This window comes from Colletes gigas, unplaced genomic scaffold, assembly GCF_013123115.1.
Source record: "Colletes gigas isolate AHSC1104 unplaced genomic scaffold, ASM1312311v1 Colletes_gigas_Sc00006, whole genome shotgun sequence".
NCBI lineage: Eukaryota > Metazoa > Arthropoda > Insecta > Hymenoptera > Colletidae > Colletes > Colletes gigas.
The window spans coordinates 328,881-352,021 of NW_025106635.1; the positions used below are offsets into that span (position 1 = coordinate 328,881).

The following is a 23,141-nucleotide window of genomic DNA, read 5'->3' on the forward strand; positions in this document are numbered from 1 at the left end:
TTCGAACAAATTTGAAATCTTACATACGCGACAAAAAGATTTCAAATTTTTAAACGAAGCGAATTACACGACATCTTACGGAGAGCGCGGTCAAACTCGTTTACCGTAACGACAGTGAAATGTCGATGTTTTGAAATATATCGAATCTCGAATGATTCCGTTTCGTTCCGTGTTCCGTTCGTCCGTTGCTAGGTTATCTCAGTTACTTGTTATTCTCGTGCAAGCCTGAGTACCGGTCTGCCGTGTGGTAACATTGTTCCCGCGCAAAATATCGTGGGAGCACGCCGAACGTTTAATAGTTTAACGTTAGTGTTATTTAGATTACGTTAGAATACCAATTTTAATCGAAACAGAAATGGATAATGTTGATAGAGATCAGAGACTCGAAGAGATACAAAGGGAGTACTTGGATTTTTTAGATGACATGGTAAGTTGATATAAACGTTCACTCTTCGATTTGATTTGCTTGTTTGTTATGGCTGTTCCTTAGGAGGATCAAGGCATTTATACTACTCTCGTTAAGAATATGATCGACGAGAACAAACGCAGACTGTTAGTCAACGTTAATGATTTAAGAAGGAAAAATCCCACTCGGGCAATAAGGTGAGCATAGTAGAACGGGTTCACGTATTGATGTTCCTTGTCTCCTAAAAATATTCCAACCACGCTGACATTTACGCTATCGTCTACAGTACTGACTTCAATTTTTCTTGTAGCCTGTTGAACAATTCTTTCGAAGAACATCAAGTTTTCCAAAATGCGTTGAAGCATTTCGTTGGGCACATTTACACAGATTATGCAAAAGCAAACATAGATTTTTTTATAGGATTTGAAGGAAGTTTTGGAAATAAACATGTCACACCGAGAACTCTTACGTCAAGGTTTTTAGGTAATTTGGTATGCGTGGAAGGTATTGCTACAAAATGTACGTTGATGTTACATATTTTTGGAAAATTTGGCAAACATGGGTGGCACAGTAACCGATTCGCTTGTTAAACTTTATAAATACGAATAAACTAAATCTAATTCTCATCAATTTGATTGAAATTGTATAGGTAAACATTGAAAAAGATTCACATTTTGTGCCAGCCATATTTTTCGAGTTTGCCAAATTTTATACACAAGTTTTATTATAATTTGGTCCTGTTCGATATGCATTGTAACTGTCGGCAGGCTCTTTGGTGCGACCAAAAGTTGTAAGAAGCGTTCACTATTGTACCACAACAAAGACAGTGATAGAAAGAGCGTACACAGATATGACTTCGTTTGATGCATTTCCACAATCTGCTATATATCCAACAATGGTAATTAATTGATGTACATCGATACTTTCTAAGAATAAAAATCGTGCATTTTAATTTTAACATTATTAAAAATATAGGATGAGGATGGTAATCCTTTAGAAACAGAATTTGGTCTTTCTGTATACAAAGATCATCAAACGTTAACTATACAAGAAATGCCGGAGAAAGCACCCACTGGTCAGTTACCACGAAGTATTGACGTTGTTTGTGATAACGATTTAGTGGATCTTTGCAAACCAGGGGACAGAGTACAGATTGTTGGAAGTTTCAGGTGTATGCCTAGCAAACAAGGAGGATATACAGCAGGCACTTTTAGGTTTGTTAATCGAAAAATGCGTGTTTGTTCTTTATTTTTTAAAATCTGGTCCCTGCCTGTATCAGAAAAGCGTTGCCGATCATCCGAAGCTACTTGAACATAAAGAATATGCTTTCTTACAGAACAATTTTAATTGCTAACAATATCATGCAATTAAGCAAAGATGCTAATCTAGCTATTTCTCATGATGATGTGGCTATGTGTAAAAAACTTGCCAAAACAAATGCATGTAAAAATATTTTCGAGTTACTCAGTAAATCATTGGCACCTACTATTTATGGACACGATTATGTAAAGAAAGCTATATTATGTTTACTACTTGGTGGTGTTGAGAAAGTATTACCTAACGGTACAAGATTAAGAGGGTAAATATTTTTAAACTGTATATATTACGAAAACATTTTTAAAGTAGTAAACAAAGGTATAAGCAGTAATTTTTACAGAGACATTAATGTTATGCTAATTGGTGATCCATCCGTTGCAAAATCACAACTTCTACGTTATGTTTTGTGTACTGCACCAAGAGCAATACCAACTACTGGTAGAGGATCTTCCGGTGTTGGATTAACAGCTGCTGTTACCATAGATAATGAAACGGGGGAACGCAGACTCGAAGCTGGTGCGATGGTATTGGCAGATCGAGGAATCATTTGCATAGATGAGTTTGATAAAATGTCAGACATTGATCGAACAGCTATACACGAAGTAATGGAACAAGGAAAAGTAACCATTGCCAAAGCTGGAATACATGCCAGCTTAAATGCACGATGTTCGGTGTTAGCAGCTGCAAATCCAGTTTATGGAAGAGTAAAATCTGTTATATTGAAATTACTTGTTTGATTTAAAAATTGGTACATGTTTGATACTTAATGTGTGTGCACGTATTTGCAGTATGATCAATATAAAACGCCAATGGAAAACATTGGTCTCCAAGATTCGCTGCTTTCACGTTTTGATCTACTATTTGTCATGTTGGATATAGTAGATTCCGATCAGGATCAAATAATCAGTGATCATGTTGTAAGAATGCACAGGTTTAGGAATTCGACGGAACAAGATGGAGAAGCATTGCCGTTTGGTGCTAAAGTAGATGTGTTAACCACTAAAAATCCAGATCAGATTTTTTCCGATGATACGGAAATTCAAGTTTATCAAAAATATGATCCTTTATTACATGGGCAATTACGTTCAAAAAGGTACTTGAAAATTAGTGTGCGATTTCACAAATATATTTTCATTGTTAAACGCAAGAAATGTTTTTTTAGCGATCAAATTTTTACTATAAATTTTATGAGAAAATACATTTACATCGCTCGTTGTATGAAACCAAAACTTACGGAAGAGGCTAGCAACGTAATTGCTGCCGAGTATTCAAAACTACGGTCAGAAGAATCAGTGGAAACCAATGTAGCAAGGGTATTCGATTTACATTATTCATTTAAACGATCATTACGCTTAACCGTTTGTTAACAATTTATTTTTCTTTTAAATCAGACTCAACCTATAACAGCTCGTAGTTTGGAAACGTTGATTCGATTATCTACGGCACACGCAAAGGCTCGTTTATCAAAGAACGTTACAGCCGAAGATGCTTACGCGGCGATAGAACTTGTAGAGTTCGCCTATTTTAAGCGAGTATTAGGAAAAGAAAAGAAAAAACGAAGGCGGCACGATAGCGAAGATAGCAACACGGAGGATAAAGAATTGGAGAAGAAAAAGAAACGTACGAGAAAAACGAAAACACCTGGAGAACATGATCCTTATGACTTTGATAGCGATGATGCCGATAGCCACATCGATGAACCAATGATAGTCACCAGATTACAAAAAGAAACTGTGTCAAGTTCACAAAGCCGATCTGACAAATCGTCGGCGCCAGATTCTGATCAAACTATGTTAGAAACCCCTGCAACTATTACCGAGGAAAGGTATATATTTAAACTCTGATAATATACATATTCATTTATACGTATTGTATGATTTCAGACTGAAAGTGTTTAGAACGCTTCTTCACAAGTTGTTTCAACAAGAAAGGGCGCAATCGCTTGCATTATCAAGAGTACGCGAATTCATCAACAGTGAACAATCACAAGAGTTTACCTCGGGTGAAATTACTGCCGCAATTAATAAAATGTCCGACGCTAATCAAATAATGGCTGCAGATGATAACATATTTCTTATGTAAATTGTATTCTGTAAGTCAGCCATATTGTATTTTTTTACTATTTTAACATTGTAAATTTTTTATAAAATTTTTATAAAAAATATTTCAGTGAGTATTCAACATTCCAATAATTAATTTATACTTGCAGGTTTTTTAATTTTTTCTTTAGATATAAGGAATTGTAATGACTGAAAATAATTGTATCTATTAATATTTATTATCTTTCCATGTTACAGTACAACACATTGGCACATAAACTAGCAACAGTGATCAACATTCATTACAATACTGTAAACAATATTGTTTACGCCTCTGAGTCTTTATGTTTTGTATAATATATATATATATATATATAATCAACTCATTACGTAACTATAAATAGTTGTGCTGTCTCTTAGGCATTTGTTTTTACACGTAACTTGTTCTATCTACGCTTTCATTATTTTGTTAGAAAACTTGTTAGCTTTGTAACATCGTCAATATGTTCAGCTTACTAGCTAATTTTATGCCAGTGATCGTATTTTATTATTTTTATAACTGTTTAATCGTGTTACAAAATCTTGCCAATTTTTAATTTTTCAAAAATTATAACGTATTTACTTAAAATCAAATTCTATTTACTTATATTTGTATGTTTAGTGATATTTACTTTGAATAATATGCTGACGATATTATGATTTAATATGTTTCTTATACGAATAATTCGTATGATAAAATTATCATCATTGAATGTATCATAGGTGTTTCTACACCTATGTCCATAACAAAAACACTACAACTATGGTTACAAACAGATGCAAAAAGCTTTACACTGCCAATATTAAAGTCCGCTACTTTCTTATCATTATAATACAGGCCTTTAGGACGTAATGGTTTCTGTTATAAACGAACGAATTCATACCACATTTGAATTATTTTCATTTACATAGATAGATCAATCTTTTAACAACCGAGCTATTCTTATTAGAAGAGAAATCAGCATTTATGTTTCTTGTACTTACAGTTGTCCTTGACAACATCGATTTGATTAATTTTAATTAGCACTTCCATGGTTTAACATTTTTTATTGTATAAAATCTATTGTATCTAATTCTAGAATTCTTTAAAAATTCCATACCTCAACACCAATAAATGACACAAAATATATAGTATAACACAATTAATAAATTATTTTTAATATATCTAAAAACACGGTGTACAATCTACAAAACATTAATCTATGTGGAACCTGAGTATTTGTTGTAACAAGCTGAGATAAGAAGGACGAAATTAACAACTTGTGCGCTTACAAGATACAATAATGATATTATATAGTGCAATAAGAAATGTAAAACCAAACTGATATAGTACACTTCCCTTGCGCAATAATACAATTATTTATACATTCTACTAAAAGATAACGCAGTAAAAAATTAATATTTCAACGCAAGAACACTATATCATAAAATTGTGCAATAATACTAAAAAATTATAGACTTAAGAAAATGGAAAATCTTTTGAAATGTTTAATCGTATTACAGGATTCACATCTCTGCCCTATGGTCAGATTAAAGGTGCTTTTTCGAAGTCCTCTTTTTAACATAGATGTTTCAGGCACGTATTTATACCTTTTTCCTTCAACTGTCGTTTTAACAAATTGAATCGTGAATTTTTAACTGTATATGTATAAATAAAAACGAAGCACACGCAACAAACACATTTTTAATTTGATTTATATTTTGTCAAGTAGTCTGTTAAAGACATGTGCTTCATTTTTATACCCATGCTTTTCATTTATGCGTATTAAAAAAATGCAAACATACTTAAACCTCATCTTCGCTAGACTCACTGCTGTACGCCAATTGTTCTTTCCACCATTCTCGAACCTCTAGTATAACGCTGGAAGGTTTTGGTACATTCGCCTTCGAATTGAAAGCTTCCCGCTGTTGCCTGGTTTGCTCTGTGTTTTCTGTGAGATGTGGCAAATTATTTTTTGCCATCGCTTCAAACGGAAAACTCATATTGGAGAAACGTGTGATGAAAATAGGTACGGCGATAGTTAAGATACATGTATGTAGAAAAAGAAACTTACGCGGTGGTCTATTATTTCGTTTTTTAGGTGGTACGTTCTTGTCTTTTTCAGACCTAATCGACGCGGGATCCGACAATGTTGGAGTTAAATATTTTCTGCCTGATCCACTGCCTATACTATCCGATCTTGGAAGAACTGCTGGCTTCTTTGCTTTGTGCTTAGACCCGTCGGTATCCTATTTAACGAAACACGTTAATGAAATTCTGTGGAAAAGAAAATTGGTAAACTGAAATTTACCTTTGTTTCAGTTTCTTCCTCTTTCTCTGCCTCCTTTCTTTTTTCTTCCGTATGTTCTTGTTGTTGTATAGGCTGGTCAGTATTGGCTCTAAGACCGGCTACAAGACTATTTTGTTGCTTCTACCATACAAAAATTACATTTGTTTTACTTATATTATAAAGGACTGCTGTATACTTTATGCATAAACTCACCCCGCTTGCTCGAATTTTTTTTAAACAACCCTCTAACCAATTTCTTATCGTTTGTTTAGCAACCTCTTCTTCGATGATGTATTCAAACTCCTCTCTTGCCAACAATTCCTCGAGTTGAAGAGCTTTTCGTATATCGACCGAACGATATGACAACATACTGAAGAAAAGAATGAGATATTGGTATGGAACTATTAAAATGGGAGACCCTGTAGATAAAGACGATGGTAACTTACTTAATAACATCATGGAAAGTAACGTCTTCACCATTGTTTAATTTTTCCAACTCGTAACACATATGTTTGAAGAGCAGTCGATCCTTTTGCGGATCAGTCTCTAATCTACCTTTCAACAGCCGTAAGATAAACTTCACCTAAAGCAAACTAATATATCATTACTTCTAGTCTAACTTACAACGACTTATCAAGCTAGTAACAATTGTTTCAGGCGTACCCGTTTCACCGGTATGACACCTTTTTGGTGATTATCGACGACGTTCCAGGTGTTTTGGAAATTCCTAATATCAGCGTACGACAATAAAGCGTCTTCTTCGTTAGAATAAAATAGAGAGAAATTCTCCATAATAATAGCTGCCGCAAAAGGATTAGTTTTTACATCGTAACGTAAGAGAGTTACGTTTGGCGTTTGTTTGTTGACGAAGAGGTCGGTTAGTACTTACCCACCAGAAGATTTAAAACAATGTATGTGATAATGACGTAGAAAGTACAAAAATAAATTAAAGAAGCATGAAAATTGCCGCAATCGGTCTCCCAATAATTAGCAGCCGGAGTGCAATACGGCGGTTGTATCATGCAGTCGTGCATTATCTTATTCCAGTCTTCTCCTGTGACGATACGAAAGAGCATAGCAACGCCGGTCACGGGTGATTCAAAATTGGCACGCCTAAATGGTAAACGTCTCTCTTAGAATCACGTTACGCCAAGAACGCCTGTTCTGTATTATCATTTCATTTTAATATTGTCCCTAATTTGTTTCAGGATTATGTAACATTACCTTCCTATACCTTCACCATACTTTACTGTTCCAAAAATGATCGTGCCTGCTAGGGCGTAAAAGAAAACAAGAAGAAACATGCCGAATATAATGAAGAAACTTTTGCAAACGGACACTCCGACTGTCAACATTAACATTTTAAGGGTTGTATGTTTGCCGGTGATGGTGAAGAATCTAAGGATCACGACCATGAAGCCGATTACGTACGACAAATCGTTCTGTAAGAAATCACTCCTGTCATTATATCTGTTTGTTAAAATTTTATATAATTCATGAAACGTTGAACTAATCATGAATTAATCATTACCGACATACCTTCATTGTACAATGAATGACGATCCAAATAACACCGACGACTGTCACGAGCAAATCATATCTGTTTCTTCTGGACTGCCAATAGCCACGTGGTGTAAAAGCAATATTTTTCATGATCACTTCCACGAGGAAGATCAGTGTCAGAATCGTGGACACCGTAGCGAGTGCTTCCGTGTGTTCTTCCTCGATTCTCCACTTAGGAAAAATGGAAAAAAAAATAAATATGTCGTTAACGCAAAAAACGTGTCGGTTTACTTTTACCACGGTCTAATGGTAGCCGGCAAGGAACAAATGATTCAAAGTAACAGCCATTAAAATCCTTTTCTTCTTAAATGGTACTTTTGTATCATGATTTTGTTAAATGTTTTTAACGGTGTATGTTTTGTTTTGTTGTGTTGTGTGTTGTCGTTATTACTGCTACGGGGGAAAGAAAATGAAAAATATCCAACTCACGGAGACACACAGAAGAGCACTGTTTATGATTACCATAATCGCAATGAATCTTTTAAAACAGATATTCTGAGTGATGTCATAGATAAAGGCTCTGAATTTCTTCCCATCTGGTCTGGGCGGTAAGTGCAACGGTTGTGCGATTTTCAATCGCTTCTTTAAATCGCACCTATTCAAGCAACAACGTACATTCGTTTATATGTTATTCGGAATAACTGAACTGTTAATTAATTGACTGAAATTTTACCATCGTCTTTGATCGACTGTGAGTAACGCGGTTCCTTTATTTTCAGAATAATTGGCAATAACGACACCAACGAACAGAGTCAGACCAATCATACAACCCAAAAAGATATAGATGTGTATATAAATAGCGTGGACCTAAAAAATCATTGTAAGTATCATCTGCATTCTTATGGTTTTGTAAATGACTTACGGGTCCAAGAGCTTTGATAAGAACATCTCTAACGTCTAACCACCCTTTAAATGAGAGTACTTCAAAAAGTGTCATCAGCGCATGACCGATATTGTCGAAATTAAACCGTCTAGGATTGGCCCTAAAATATATCACAATATACTTAAGAATCTCATTACCCTGAGATGGGCTTGGACCGAATATCTTTAATTTGACATGCCTACCAAACACGTGGCACCAATATCGATGGATAACTCTCGTTTTGGCCTGGTCGCAATTTCATTTTCGTCACGAATACTCTTCGCATGAACACACCAACGCAATCCTCCCGTTTCAAGATGGTCGGATCGTTACATCGAGCTAATCTACCCCCATAAAGCTGTACACCGTAACTCGCAAATATGAACATCAATAGGATCAATAGAGTAGACACCTAAAAAAGCTTCTTGTTCAGTTTTTGTCGATACTACTCCTCGCAACGGATGTTAATCATTGCAAATTAGGGGGCTGTCGATTCAACGAATAACAGAGCCGAACAATTGATTTTAAATAAGAATTATTTACCAGTAAGATCTCTTTGAAACCCCTACATAATTCGTAAACGACTTTTCTCATGTGCGGCACAAGAGTAAAGATCCTCAGTGGTCTGACGCATCGTAAGATCATGAGAAGTTGGGCGCCAGAATTCGCGGGTACGCTTTTCGGCATCCAACAAAGGAACACAAGACTGACCTGAACGATCGCCGTTATATTAATATAAAAAAATGTTTCAGAAGCTGAACAAGAAAAAGAGTTTATTGGGCGTGAACGTACGACATAAATAAAAACGTCCAGAACAGAGGCGACGTCTTTGATGTAGGCCTTTGGTGTGAAAAATAATCCGTCCGCCAGAATCTTGAGCGCTAATTCGATACTCATGAAGATAACGAAACCGTACTCGGCGATTTGCAATGCGGGAACTTCCATGACGCGATACCGTGGCGTCTCGAACATCATAGAGATGCAAGACATCGTGGTAGCAAAGATCATTACCCAGTCCAGGTACGTGACCAAGCCAAGGAAGTTACTAAAAAGCGTGTGTGATTATTGGCGATTGTCAGGTTCTTCTACGAACTTCAAGCAACAATCTACTGCGTGTCATGAAAGAGCAGCCATGTTAAATAGGGGCACTTACTGCAGGCTTTTATACTGAACTTTTCTCTCTTTTCCAGTTAACGGATCTTTCACGTTCGTGTCGTACCGCGCGTAAACGAGCGATTGGCAAATTTTGCGAAATTTACTCTCGCGCGGTACCGCGAACAGCGGAGTATCGAAGAACGGGTGATTTTCACGCAAATCCTCCTCGCGTTGGTTTCTACAGGGGTGCAATGTGGTAAGCGTTCAATCTTAAAGGTGTGTAAAGTGTTAAAAACTATAAGAAGGTGCATAATTCCCTTACTGTACCTTCGCATCTCTGCCTGTTGCCTTTTAGCTTGTAGCAATTTAATGTCCAAATCATGCGGTCTACTGCGCGAAGAACTAACTCTGTTTATACCTCCGATATCACCGTTCTCCATCAGATGCTCGTAGGTTTGCCTTAGCTTGATCGATCCACTACGGACACTTCTTCTGGTCGATCTGTGACAGTAACGTAAGTATAAGGATCACGTGATCGAATTATTTTTAATTAGTCTTACTTTTTTTGTTCGATGCGCAATTGTTTCGCACTGTTTACAGTACCCTGAGGCTTCAAAAGGCCCTTACCCGGTACTGGTATCATAGCTGAATCACCTAATAACAGCCTCTGATTGTTGGAGTCACTGAAGAATTAGATTTTTTTATTAAATGTTTCCGTAAACAGAGGTTTACCATATTTACCATATTATTTAAGTATGTACAGATACAGGATAGAAAAGTTTACGATTATTGAATCTTATACTTACTCTATAATGTAACTAACAGCCGCTTTTTTAAGATTAATGACAACATTCCTTACTTTCGGTGGATTATTTAAAATCTTTACCGGGCGTTGTTTTCTGTATACCATTTTTGAATCAAAAGTTTCGTTTACTTTCTTCGCCCCTTCGTTCTCTTCGTTTTCCATTTCGAATACAAACTGTCGCATGAAGCTTTCGCGTACCTGAATTAGAACACATCAAGTATCAAGTATACGTATGCACTTGTGCTGTTTTATTTATGATAAATGTATGTGATACGTACTTTTGGAAGACTGAAATCTGACGGAACTTTATGTAAGCACGTCATTTGAGGACTATCGGGAAACTTTTCAAAAATTCTTAATCTGAATGGTAGGGTTTCTTTAATCTCTGCACTTTGTTCGCGAAACTTTAATTGCTTTAGCTTCTTGATATCTTCGTCCAGTTCAAGATTATCCAAAATTACAGCGACGAATAAACTTAACACAATCTTTAAAAATCCAGTTGAGTGAGTATATAGCCGATATGTAATTAAATAATCGTAAAAATATGTACGTATACTATTTACCAATGTGACAAATAAGTGGTATAAAATGAAGTACACGGCAACGAAAGGACCCATTGTCTCGTGTGTTCTGAGCATCGTTTCGTCCATTACATCGACCCAGGCTTCTTGCGTTAGGATTTGAAACATAGACATGAATGCCTGAAAGATTTTTTATCAATCATCCGTACAGAAAACATGTCTGATTTAATACGTTACCTCTGGGAACGTCTCGAATTTCGTGAAGTCACGGAGAAAACAAAAAAGCTGCATAGAAATACTAGACGATATAACAAGTAGGCACATTGTAAAAATTATAAGGCTGCCCAATTTCTTTCCAGGTCCAAATATTTTATACACGAAATCTTCCAACATCGGCGATGCTTTGATGAGCCTGACCACCCTAAGCACCTAATACCGAAATAATATTGTATCAATTTCAGACTGTACCTACGTTAACTTTTAACTTTTGTTCTTGTTGTTTTTCCTTTTCTGTAATCGTATACTTATTGTGTTTCAGAACCGAATGAAAATGAATGTAGAAACCTGAAAATATGTGAATCCAGAAGGATAGAAGAACGGAATGATGTGTATGGTTGTACCAATTGCCAGCAGCAACTCGAATTTGTGAATCGAATGCTTGTAATAACTTCGGAATCCCAGGCACCAAATTTTGAACAGCGTTTCCAGATTCAAGAATGTCGTGAACGCAATCTCGGCATAGTAATAGTTGTGGTAGTAGGTGTGCCTTGGCTTTTCGTCGTGCTTGAAGCTCATTGTCGCGGTAGTGATGCCGTTCGCCAGAATCGCGCACATCACTACCATCCGAAAATGAGGAGATCTCAGAATAGCGTGGCATACAGGAGAAGCTAGTCCGCCGTGCTTGTTTTCATCCAGCGTCACCAATTTCCAGCCGTTGTCGTCGCCGGTCAATATCTACAAAGTTAACCGCACATTCTCATCACTTGTATTAAACATTAATATTTTCATTTACAATGTGCACTTTGTATATCGTTGTAGGACTGACTTGTGACGCTGTACTGTTACTGATGTGCCCCCTGACGCCCCACATCTGTTGGAACTGTACTCGTATCTCGTTAAACGTTTCCGTGATAACTGCGATGAAAACGTTTTTCACAAGCCAGGCTAAAAAAAATATCATTGTACTGAAGTATAGAACTGCTCGCCAAGCGGGTAGACTGTCGATTGCACGGTACATAATAAAAACCCATCCTTCTTGCGATGCAGCTTGATAAACAGTAAAAATACTCGTAGCTGAAAAATAGTAAAACATCTATGTAATTTATCTCGTCGATCACGAGACTTGTTTAAACGTTAACACAAGATCGTACCAAATTCATCGAAACCGTTGAAACCCATTATATACTTTGATAACTCGAGCTTCATGCAGGTCATCCCTTCTGGACATTGATATCCTGATTCAGGATCGGTCGAGCAAAAGGTGTCAGGAATCGCTAAACTGTTTATCGTAATGTGCTTTGGGTCGGTGGTATTGAGAACGCAATGATTTTTCAGTTCGCCAAAAAATTGTACGCCCAAAAGACCGTAGAGGGACATGAAGAAAAGGAAGAAAAGCGTCACGTTGTATATCTGTTGGCTCGAGCGTCTGAAAAAGTGAATGTGCAAGCGTAGAAAATATTAAATTGAAAATTTAACGCGAATTATCTTTTACTTACTTGAAAATTAGATTGATTCTAGCTTTCGGCATGGAAAACTTAAGGAAGACTCTTAGGAAGCGTATCATAATTAAAGGTCGTGGTGCCCGTAATATCGAATAGTAACTAAACTTTAAAACAAAAGCCAGCATTTCAAACATTTGTAAAATTACGGACAACCAGAGGAAGACCACCATGCTCCCATCGAATTGGCACCAATGATCTTTCAAGTAAGATTTGTCCCTCTGCAACATATTTCTCGTTCGATATTATCTTTTCAAAAGTATATCGTAAAAATTTTAGAAAGTCTGGTGGTTACCTTCAGTATACCTCTAATATGCATCTTAGCCATCATTTCAGCAGTAAATAAAAACGTAACAACTAAATCGCAAATAAATGTAACGTACTGAAGGGGTGGAACTTTTTCAAATGTCTTTGGAGTGTTCGAACAGACTGATGCTAAAGATACCAGGGCGCAGAACCTCATCAACCTTCTAACCCATAACTGAAACGGTTAGATAATTGTTATTAAAAATTAAATCACAAAAAGTGTTAAACTAAAATTAATTATTTTAACTAGATTACCTTATTCACCCACTCTATGTCAGCGCTCTCATTGAGGGACTCCTCTGGCCCATAATCGGCCAAGACGGGTTCCCCCTTGAGGCTCTGCTTGCGCCCCAGCATCATAATAGGTATTATGTTCGCAATGGTGAGGCCTGTAATTTAAAATATTTATTTAAATTAAAAAATCCGCGACTAACAAATGTTCGCGTATGCAATAATCTTTTCCACGGTATTAATAACATTGTCAAAACAATTGTATTATTGTCACAAAGTGGTTGGCAAAGTATCGTTGAATCAACACGTTCAAAAATTTACAAAATGTTTTACCGAACCAAGCGTGTACAATGATCGATTCTGTAAACTTTTAAAAAATATAAATAAGTATATGTGTTAAATTACGAAGCAACATCGAAACACTTGTAAGTAGTTATGTCTGTAAAAGTAATTTAATCGACCACATTGACCTACCTTTTGTTTAACAGTTGGCCAACGAGAAAGATTACCTTTACGGCAATTCATATAGACTACATCTCAGTATAAAACAACGATAGAGCTTAACGTGTGATAAACATTTTAGTGCTAACAACAAGCTGGTGGCATGGCGGTGAACATTTTTCGATCGAGCTCCGAGCTTTACAGCGATAGTGAAAGCACTGTGAGCATGAGCAGTTGCAGCTTCGTTCCGAACAAATCAATATTTCAAATCCCCGAAGAAACGCGCGTTGTTCGACGCAGCCCCGAAATGGCAAAGTTTTTTTTTATTTACAATTACTTAAAAACGCATCGTTTACAATCTCTCGTTTAAAATTTTTCTTCAGCGGTATATATATTATGTACTTATGTCGCTAAGTAAGGTACGAATAAAACATGTATATAGTTAATATTTTTATTCCAAAAGAATTTTACATAATACCATAGTAAAATGCATTATAGATATATTATGTAAAAAAAATAATGTAGTAAAATGAATGTGGCACAAATGCTTATCGATTTGTAGCAAAGTCGGGCAAGTTCTATTCGGGAGTAACAAATTAAAATCTAAGGGTAATTCGTTAATTCGTTCATAAATTACAAATTTTTTTAAACGTTATTCGTGAATAAAATTTGCCCAATTTTGACTTATAGTCAATACTTATTATTTCTATATAATATTATTGTTAATGCTATTAGAGTCAAGAAGATTCATTCATGGACTTGTCTGCTGAGGCCAGCATTTTTGAAAATTCCGAGTTTGAATTGGACAGGAGTATAGACGGTGCGTCAAATTCAATTATTTGGCCTCTCTTCATAACGATAATGCGATCGCAAGAAACAACAGTCTTTAAACGGTGAGCTATCGTTAATACAGTACAATTTGAAAACTCGTTTTGTATTGTACTTTGTACAGCGACTTCAGTTTCAGGATCAACAGCGGCTGTTGCCTCGTCCAACACCATTACCTATAATTTGATTTAATAAATTATGAAATCAAATTGTCATCCAACACGATGATGATTAACAAACAAAATAAATGCATATCATACTTTGGTATTGCGTAAAAGGGCTCTTGTCAAACAAAGCAACTGCCTTTCACCGATGCTCAAGTTGTTTCCTCCAACTTCCACAAACGCATCCAATTGTCCCGTCATAAGTATTACCTTTTCTTTCAATTGAGTTTTCTCTAAAACACTCCAGAGTTCAAAGTCACTATGTTCTTTAAACGGGTCCAAATTTGATCTGCAATAAATATAATTACATATGTTAAATAGAATCTTTAGACAATTTCAGAATGACATCTTTAACCCTTTAGATATACTTACCTTATGGTTCCGCTAAATAACACAGGATCTTGAGGAATTATAGATAATTTACTTCTAAGTAAGTCCAAATTTATTTTAGTTATATTTACACCATCGATTTTAATCCTTCCGGCGCATATGTCGACTAATCGGAATAAGGCAACAATGAGAGAACTCTTCCCAGCTCCTGTTCTTCCCACAATACCTAAAATTCATTTAATTGTCAAAGCAAAGACTCGCCCGCTTTCTAGTATAAAAGAATCTCCAGGGAAATTCAACATAAAATTGTTAAAATAGAAGGTTCAGCCTTTAAAGTAACACTAGGAAAAATACATTTTAAGTTACGCTTACCAATATGTTCTCCAGCTTTAATAGTAAATGAAATATTATTTAATACAAGCGGTAGGTCTTTTCTATATCTCAATTGAACTTTATGAAATTCCAAATTTCCTTGAGTCGGCCACTCGTTTGGAGGTTCATCAGCGGCTTTATCGAAAGTATTTTCCTTTTGTAACGTCTGCGTCACAGTTATTTATCATTTAATTCGAAAACTTTACAGTTTCGTTGTAACATAAAACACACATTTGCTTACCCTTAAATAATAACTTATTCTTTCAACACTTATAAAGCGTGTTTCTGTTTCTGCCATTAATCTTACAGTGTACTGGAAGACACCCGTCATTTGCATGGAGTATGCCATTGCTAGGCCAGCAAGGGCTGGAGATAATTGATTTCTGAGCGCTATCACAAGAAATGCAGTGATCGAAGCAGAAGCGATTGCCAAACTGTCGAGTCTCGAGGCGGACCATCTCATGGCTGATTGACACAGGTAAAGACACAAATTGTTTAAATCAAACAGCTCTTCGAATCTGAAACATAAAAGCTCCATTACCTGATCTTTGTCGTCGATGATCAATGCGATGAAAGACGACTGTAACGTATATGCAATTTTAAGGAACATACTTGTTTATAAATGCTTCTTCCTTCTGAAATGCATGAATCGTATTCAAACCGTGTACAGTGGTTGTAACAAAACTTAAAACGGGTGATCTCGAGACACTTTCCATTCGTTTAAGATCCCTCATTGCTACTCTAAAAAATGTTTACTTTTCATATATTTGAAACGAAATATATTATGCGATATCGTTCTAGAAATTTATCATCCTTACCGGAACACTTTACTTATATAGAAAAAGACGGCGCCAAGAATAATTAACGGTAAACTGAACCATGGTAGTATCGAGCATATGAAAATAATTGCAAAGCTACAAGTAAAGATATTCTGCACCATGTTCTCTATAGAAATCGGTATGTAATGATCAACTGTAACAGGAAGAATAACAAACGAGCATGTGAAATTATTGTTACGTTTAACAGTATTTACAGTATTATTTTTACATTTAAAGTACTTGTACCTTCGTCTATGTCTCGACTAAATATATTTTGTATTCTTCCACTGGGAGTAGTTTCAAAGAAAGTTAACGAGGATTCGATCATTTTTTTAAATACTTTATTGTGCAATGTGGTCGATGCTGTTATCGTAGTATATGTTATAACTAAACCACGCAACAGACTCGTGAACAAAATTGCTCCAATGCAAGCACCATAAATGTTTTGATAATAGGCGAAGTCAGGGTTATCGTTCAAATTGTCCGATGCTATAGTTTCATTAGTTTCCGGATCGATAATGTTCTTAAAAAGAAAGGATAAATATGAAATAGAAATGTATTAAAAAAAGGAAAAAACAATAATGTATGTGGACGTATAAAAATATGAAAGATATTTACTCCACCGCCAGCTTTGATCCACGTTGCTAGCCACCAAGTACTAAATACAGAGCTCCCAACGCTTAAGAAAAGTGTAGAGAATGCTAAGACAGCCACGCAATAACCACCTGCAGCTTTTATATATGTACGATAAGTATGCGATTTCAAAGAACCCGTTTCCACCTTTTCTTCTGTAGTTAGAGATGCTCCTAAACGATTTAGATTTAATATTTTTAAATTCATAATAGGATAAATAATTAACGCGTACCTTTTTTAAGTGTTTTCTGCGATGCCTCTACGTTCTCGTAATTGTTATCAGAATTAGATCCTACGATTTGCGTTTTCAAATGGTTTCCAAAATTCTTACTTTCTATGTCAGTAATTGTTGTGGACTTTCTACCGAATAAACTCAAGTTAAGTTAATCGACATTCTTCAAACCGCAAACTTGACGGTCAGAAAATATAATTTGCACAACACATACTCTTTCGTGTTATCTTCCGTTTCGAATAACGCATTGTTCACCATCGCGGCATATTCTTTCTTCAACTGCATGAGTTCATTGTGCGTACCTTGTTCCACGATGCTACCATTGTTCATTACAAAGATTTCATCGCAATGCTTCAAAAACTGTAATCGATAAAGGATAATTGTTATTAGTTATCCATGGTTCAGAGTACACAACTATTTAAAACTTACTTGGACTTGATGCGTTACGAAAAGAACACATTTGTCTTTGAGCGCGCCGAGAATTAAATTCTTAAAAATATAAGATCCCACATGAACGTCTACCGCGCTTAATGGATCATCCAAAACATAAATATCTCTTAAATAAGAAAAAACCAACAGTGAGTGTTTTTTAAATATATAATTCTTTCCATTCGGGTATAATGAAATAGTCACCTGTTGGCGTAAACTGCTCTTGCAAGAGCAATTCTTTGCTTCTGTCCCCCAGAAAGGTTTATACCTCTTTCACCAATTTCAGTTTCATCTCCACCCGGTAGCATGTTTATGTCCTCTTTTAAATTACAAACCGTCAATGCTTGATAGTATCGTTTAGCGTCAAACTGGTTTCCAAATAATATATTTTCTTTAAGGGTTGCATTAACGATCCATGCCTGCTGACTAACATAAGCGCATGAACCTTCTCTCAGAACGTGTCCACGAGTAAGTTTCAATTGTCCTAAAGCAGCAAGCAGCAGACTAGTCTTTCCGCTTCCTACTTGACCACAAATACCTATCAGTGCATTTTTTGCTGCTCCAAATTTAATATCTGTAAGTACTTTCACATATTGGATTTCGTTAGAAGGTGCATTCAGTTTCTCCAATTCAACTTTCTCCCTCTGGTTAAATGAGATTTTTCTAGAAATGTTAACATTTTAACGAAACGATCGATAGTAGAATGATAGTAGAATTTTAATAACAGAGAAACTCACTTCTTCTTATTGATATTTTTTGATTCATTAGTGCATGAGGTGGAATTTTCATAAACGAATGTACCATTAGTGATAGCTATGGCTTCTGATTTCACAATTGGTTTCGATAAATGGCATGTATATTCTTCTAATAGCAATACACTCTGCACAAATATCGCTGATTGTTAAAGGTGTACAAAAAAATACAGTGGTATAAAACTAATATGTCATTTAAATAAAAGCATTCTCCAAAAACAAATTTTAAACAGAGTTTCTTATAAGCAAGCATTATATTTAACGTTTAATATGTTGATTTTATAATTGGTGCAGCATAAATTTATATTAATTTGTTTAACATGCAAAGCGAGTTCCACATGCGATATGGGACACCCTGTTTGAATGAACATTAAATAATTGCACAATCATCAAAGCGGCACAATTAAAATGAATTAATTTGCAAAGCTAATGTACAATAAAAGCAAATTTAAGCTTTACAAATTAGGTCGTCAACTTCTTATTCATAGAACTAAATCCATAAGAATTATATAACCAATGCAACTATTATATGTGCAATATAGTGTCATATAAAATTATTCTATAGTTATGTTATTATGGTTAGTAAATATTAACAAATATAGGCAAAAATAAACACCTGCAATCTGTTGAATACTATGTTTGATTCAGCAATGTTAACTAAGGCCACTTGTAAAAACATGAAAGAAGAACGAAATTGAGTATTGAGTAATGATACGAAGGGAAATACCTGCAAAAGTAATATATCATAGTTTAAAACGACAATGTAAATCACTAACTGTTAATGTATGAAACACAAAGGTTCTCTGAACATAGTGCTGTACATATTAATACAAGGGAAAGGATTAAGAGAGAAAGCAATTATTTTATACTGATTTCCATGACATGCAGCACTTTCCCCTTTACACCTGCAACTGTGATTAGAAGCTCTTACTATTACATTAAACTCCCCTTAAAAAGTTAGGTATATATTATTAATAAAAACAACTCTTGTGCAAGTCGTGTTACTTTTTTCCAGCGATTTTATAACACTTCGATTAAGAAGAGTTTTAATGCACGATACACGAGAATAATAGATACAAAAATCCACCCTCTAAGTTGCAAATTAAATCATAACTTGAATATAAATTTTGAAACCTTGAATCTTTTAAGAGCAATACGAGCGTCGATAAAATATCGTGTAGAGTCCTTAATCGAGACGAGTGCCTGTCTCAGCATATTTCCAAAAAATGTTGCAAGTGGGAAAGCCTGCAATATATATATATATATATATATATTCATTTAAGTACTTCTCTTAATCGTGCGAACTAACTACTCATGTGAATTATGCCAAGGAGCAGTTGGCAGTTTTCACATAGATTCTCACGATTACCTATAGTACTTAAACGATTAAACATCTTGTAGGGAGTAAAGCTCCTAGCGATTTAAATATTGTTTGTGCATTTTCTAAATTTCCTTTAACTTGTAGTTAACTTGTTCGAAATTAATTATTCTAGTATTTTTCCAAAACGATTTTAAACAACTGGTTATATCAAACTGTTCATATTTCATGATAAAGTTGAATTTTTTAATTGAACTATAACAATGTAATTATAAATTCCTCAGTTTTTAAAGATTTATGTATACCTGAGCTGCAGTCAAACTACTGCCTGTAGATAAATGAGCTAAAAATGTAACAATTGCTGATATTACAGGTATAGCTGACGTTAAAGAAATAGCAAAACTTTGAAAGTATACAATCTTATGTAACCAGTGCTCTTCCTTCCTTCGTATATCTGAAAGATAATGATGATAACACGTTAAAGGATTATGAAAATCAACAATAGTATTTGTCAGATGTTTCTAAAAAATACCAAGCATACCAAGAAGTTTATGACTAAAGTATTTCTCCCATGAACACATCTTAATTAATTTTATACATTCTAAAATTTCGTTCGTCAGATTCACTCGTTTGTCTGTAATGACAACCGTCTTGGAACGAAAATATCCGACTATGCGAGAAATAAGATACTATCGAAATAAACATACATTTATAGCGTTATAATAGTGTAGTTTTAGACACAGGAAAATTGGTATAAAAATTTGTTACTCACCTGACAAGGATAAAATATAAGAAAAACGAATATTCCGAGAATGGCTAATGGACTGAATATCCATAATATATAAATTATGCCGCAGGTAATGATTATTGGACCACTAATTATCATAGGTCCATAAATGATTACATCGAAGAGCCTCTGACTATCGTTAGTAAATAAATTAGTTAACTAAAATTATGAAAAATGACAGATAATAAATCAGAGTAAAAGGAATTCTTAATTATATTCATATAACGAACGAATGAATCTTACTTCTCCTGAACTTTTATTTCCAAGGTTATTTAATCTCATGATTTTCTTGTACAAAAGAGTAGTACAAGCAGACTTTAATCTTAACGCTGTTCTAATATTTGTATTCCAAGTCCATGTAAAAAATAGCATTCTTAAGAAATCACAGCATGTTAGCAATACTGCCCATTTTATGCCAACCCACGTATCCTCTTCCGGCGATTGAACACGTTCCAATACCTTTTTCATTAATATCATCTAAAACAAAAACATTTAATCAAGTAAATCGTGAGAATAATGTCAACTTTTACACGATACGAAGAGTCTAACGATTTAGATAAAAACAGATGTCATACAGGACTTATAAATCCGCAAATCGTAGAACATATCAGTAAGAACCAAGCTATGCATATCCTCGTTCGAACAAATCGCCAGGCAACGATTGCAAGTGACGCTGAATGCGGGCCACGTTTATTTAACTCCTCTTGCCAAAGTACCTCTAATCTAATCATGAAATTGTAATTTGAATCGTATCTTTCTATTGCCAGTTACATTAACATAATATGCTTACCTCTGTGCATTGTATTTGCAAGACTCATAAGACGAAATACGTGGTATATCTTGTATGGTAATACCCTTCTTGTATGCTCTCCATACATATGGCGTTATCCAAGTATAAAAAATGTAGGAAAATAATCCAGCACTGTCCGCTGGCATACTTTCTTTATTCCTAAAATATGCAATAAACAGATTCTTTAGAAACAACTTTTTAAAATATAGATTCATTCCATACGTACTGTTCCTCATGACGTATTGGTATAAGATTTCTTAGAGCTGGATTATATCGACTTATGTTAGACCTGCGAATATATTCTACTGCTATTTTTGGTGAACGTGAATTTGCACTAGGAAGTAGAAAATGCTGTCCTTGATCAGAATCATTGTATCTGAAAAAGTATTGATTTCTTATACACATTCAAGAAATATAAAAGCTATCGTCTTGTACCTTTCTCTATTGATATTTTGGATCTCGTTATCCTCACTTTGTTCATTAATAACAACATTATCCTCAGTCTTGTCTTCCATGACTATGTCCTGGTACTGTAATAAATAGAGTTTGAAATAGCATTAAGTAATGCAATACAATTAAATTACAAACTAATAAATTTATAATCGTATCCACGCGTGATTATCGTTACAATAAACGTGCTGTTATTAGCTTTCGAAAAATAAAAATAAAAATCGTGTTGTACATTCGTTTCTTCTATACAGTTACTACCTTTATTGCCGTTGACGCTTAAACCAGAGGGGAAAACATTAATTCGATCAATTCAAGACGTTCCGTGAACAACACACGCTTCAATTCGCTCGACGCACGTAATGAATATTATTCGTGTCGGATCTCTGATAAAGAAATCTAATCTTTTCTAATCAACGATAGGAACGCGGTAAAACCAAACAAATATATATTACGTACATTTCAAATGTCCGCCTTGTACGGCCTGCTCATTGTGAATTAAAAAATTCATTAAACGCACACGACGCGGCCGTAAATTAACCTGATTCTGTTGACAATATTGAGATTTCTTAACGCAGCGGCGAGAGACGGTGCCTTCGGTTCCATGTTTTCGAGAATTTGTCTTCCAGAAACAACCGAGTAATGTAAAAATATCGACATTACTTTTATTAAAAGTACGCGGTTGTGTGTAACTGTCAACGATTGACACTTCTCATAACAGCATTTAAATCTTTCAGGATAATAAAGTTAATTTTTATACTAACGAACAATGTAATCGTTCTCGTATAAAAATTGATGCATAAACAATAAATTTACTTACGTTTTACGTTAAAAGTATAGATTTTGATTCTGAACTGTGTCCTGTCATACAGAGCCTGATCCTCACGCGAACTCGAATTACATTACTTTTGATGTCAATAATCTCCATTTACATCGAGGGTACCCGACTCCTTTCTTTATGCGTATGTTCTCTTAAATTGCTCAGCTTTAGGCTAGTTACTTACTCACGCACACGAGTTCAAATTCAAACGACGCTGAGATTGCCTGAGACGTTGTCAAGGAAGGTAGACCTTCTATTCGGTTACTTTTGTTCGTATCGGGAACAATAGTGAGAACAACGAGATCGAACGAAGCAATTAAATGTTTTTTTCTAAAAGACAGTTCCGAAACGTCAATAATTGCTTTTGATGACACATAGTTTTGACAAAAATATTAGTCGCATACAATGATCCACAAAACTTTTTGACGTATGATTTAATTACAAGTAGTTCCACAAATGTATATTATTTAAATTTGTCACAAGTCTTGATATACAAAAACCTAACAAGTGTAGCCTCATCATTGTGAAACTTGTCATAAAGAGCTTAGACTCACTCAAACTCGTCATTGTACGATAAGGGGTTAATAACATTTTTATATTAAGAATCTACATATATGTATGTATGAGCAACATTTGCAGACGGGAAACGCATACATATATGAGTTCATCGGCCACATTGATAATTCCACGCTGTGCATATACATACATATACATATGTACATAGATACGTACTTACATACGTCGATCGTCCGCAAAGGATTAATTCGTATTTACAGGACGTTCTTTCGAAATGTAATTACACGGTTAA

The 23,141-nt window shown here is 35.1% G+C and overlaps 3 protein-coding genes and 1 long non-coding RNA gene across 8 annotated transcripts; 2 read left to right on the top strand and 2 right to left on the bottom strand.

The window, feature by feature from the left end:
- The first annotated feature begins 200 nt into the window (after nucleotides 1-200).
- LOC122395618 (DNA replication licensing factor Mcm3) lies at nucleotides 201-3,805 on the top strand. 4 transcript variants are annotated; one of them, XM_043393335.1, is made up of 12 exons: nucleotides 201-427; nucleotides 491-603; nucleotides 717-925; nucleotides 1,174-1,304; nucleotides 1,382-1,620; nucleotides 1,743-1,985; nucleotides 2,064-2,427; nucleotides 2,512-2,816; nucleotides 2,886-3,036; nucleotides 3,115-3,409; nucleotides 3,521-3,548; nucleotides 3,607-3,805. In XM_043393335.1, the coding sequence occupies exons 1-12, from the start codon at nucleotides 356-358 to the stop codon at nucleotides 3,803-3,805; spliced, it is 2,349 nt and encodes a 782-aa protein (XP_043249270.1). In that variant the 5' UTR covers nucleotides 201-355. The 4 variants fall into 4 exon arrangements, with proteins under 4 accessions (XP_043249270.1, XP_043249268.1, XP_043249269.1 ...); XM_043393333.1 differs by having other exon boundaries at nucleotides 3,115-3,548; XM_043393334.1 differs by having other exon boundaries at nucleotides 717-889; nucleotides 3,115-3,548.
- Nucleotides 3,806-4,154: 349 nt separating this feature from the next.
- LOC122395596 (sodium leak channel non-selective protein) lies at nucleotides 4,155-13,881 on the bottom strand. Its single transcript, XM_043393290.1, has 29 exons — nucleotides 13,647-13,881; nucleotides 13,197-13,330; nucleotides 12,931-13,116; nucleotides 12,633-12,856; nucleotides 12,288-12,562; nucleotides 11,963-12,210; nucleotides 11,482-11,871; nucleotides 11,155-11,346; nucleotides 10,960-11,097; nucleotides 10,675-10,881; nucleotides 10,398-10,594; nucleotides 10,152-10,274; nucleotides 9,919-10,092; nucleotides 9,650-9,829; nucleotides 9,289-9,541; nucleotides 9,040-9,207; nucleotides 8,700-8,908; nucleotides 8,497-8,617; nucleotides 8,308-8,441; nucleotides 8,064-8,229; nucleotides 7,611-7,805; nucleotides 7,296-7,513; nucleotides 6,961-7,184; nucleotides 6,735-6,871; nucleotides 6,518-6,654; nucleotides 6,285-6,441; nucleotides 6,093-6,212; nucleotides 5,856-6,030; nucleotides 4,155-5,765 (listed from the first exon to the last, which is right to left on the bottom strand). The coding sequence occupies exons 2-29, from the start codon at nucleotides 13,299-13,301 to the stop codon at nucleotides 5,587-5,589; spliced, it is 5,232 nt and encodes a 1,743-aa protein (XP_043249225.1). The 5' UTR covers nucleotides 13,302-13,330; nucleotides 13,647-13,881; the 3' UTR covers nucleotides 4,155-5,586.
- Nucleotides 7,785-9,649, top strand: LOC122395705. The gene is made up of 3 exons (XR_006258990.1): nucleotides 7,785-8,182; nucleotides 8,354-8,454; nucleotides 9,249-9,649. It is a non-coding gene; the product is annotated as an uncharacterized LOC122395705 (long non-coding RNA).
- Nucleotides 13,882-14,157: 276 nt separating the features above from the next.
- Nucleotides 14,158-22,826, bottom strand: LOC122395601 (multidrug resistance-associated protein 5-like). 2 transcript variants are annotated; one of them, XM_043393296.1, is made up of 24 exons: nucleotides 22,334-22,826; nucleotides 21,502-21,596; nucleotides 21,293-21,442; nucleotides 21,067-21,225; nucleotides 20,852-20,999; nucleotides 20,520-20,753; nucleotides 20,262-20,435; nucleotides 20,031-20,178; nucleotides 19,795-19,943; nucleotides 18,788-18,898; nucleotides 18,157-18,299; nucleotides 17,624-18,082; nucleotides 17,420-17,546; nucleotides 17,205-17,350; nucleotides 16,991-17,118; nucleotides 16,744-16,931; nucleotides 16,372-16,648; nucleotides 16,126-16,279; nucleotides 15,920-16,048; nucleotides 15,549-15,825; nucleotides 15,308-15,473; nucleotides 14,978-15,161; nucleotides 14,702-14,894; nucleotides 14,158-14,617 (listed from the first exon to the last, which is right to left on the bottom strand). In XM_043393296.1, the coding sequence occupies exons 2-24, from the start codon at nucleotides 21,579-21,581 to the stop codon at nucleotides 14,351-14,353; spliced, it is 4,191 nt and encodes a 1,396-aa protein (XP_043249231.1). In that variant the 5' UTR covers nucleotides 21,582-21,596; nucleotides 22,334-22,826; the 3' UTR covers nucleotides 14,158-14,350. The 2 variants fall into 2 exon arrangements, with proteins under 2 accessions (XP_043249231.1, XP_043249230.1); XM_043393295.1 differs by lacking the exon at nucleotides 18,788-18,898 and adding an exon at nucleotides 19,306-19,416.
- Between the last annotated feature and the right edge of the window lie 315 nt (nucleotides 22,827-23,141).

Excerpts from the sequence above, each read along its gene's own strand:
- LOC122395618 (XM_043393333.1), top strand. The coding sequence starts at position 356 with ATGGATAATGTTGATAGAGATCAGAGACTCGAAGAGATACAAAGGGAG. Across the intron at positions 604-716 it reads AATCCCACTCGGGCAATAAG|CCTGTTGAACAATTCTTTCG; the intron begins GTGAGCATAGTA and ends TTTTTCTTGTAG. Across the intron at positions 2,428-2,511 it reads CAAATCCAGTTTATGGAAGA|TATGATCAATATAAAACGCC; the intron begins GTAAAATCTGTT and ends ACGTATTTGCAG.
- LOC122395596 (XM_043393290.1), bottom strand. The coding sequence starts at position 13,301 with ATGATGCTGGGGCGCAAGCAGAGCCTCAAGGGGGAACCCGTCTTGGCC. Across the intron at positions 8,442-8,496 it reads TTATCAAAGCTCTTGGACCC|GTCCACGCTATTTATATACA; the intron begins GTAAGTCATTTA and ends ATGATTTTTTAG. Across the intron at positions 7,185-7,295 it reads TATGGTGAAGGTATAGGAAG|GCGTGCCAATTTTGAATCAC; the intron begins GTAATGTTACAT and ends TTTACCATTTAG.
- LOC122395601 (XM_043393296.1), bottom strand. The coding sequence starts at position 21,581 with ATGGAAGACAAGACTGAGGATAATGTTGTTATTAATGAACAAAGTGAG. Across the intron at positions 20,436-20,519 it reads GAAATAAAAGTTCAGGAGAA|TTAACTAATTTATTTACTAA; the intron begins GTAAGATTCATT and ends TCATAATTTTAG. Across the intron at positions 15,826-15,919 it reads GAAGAAGCATTTATAAACAA|ATTCGAAGAGCTGTTTGATT; the intron begins GTATGTTCCTTA and ends TTTATGTTTCAG.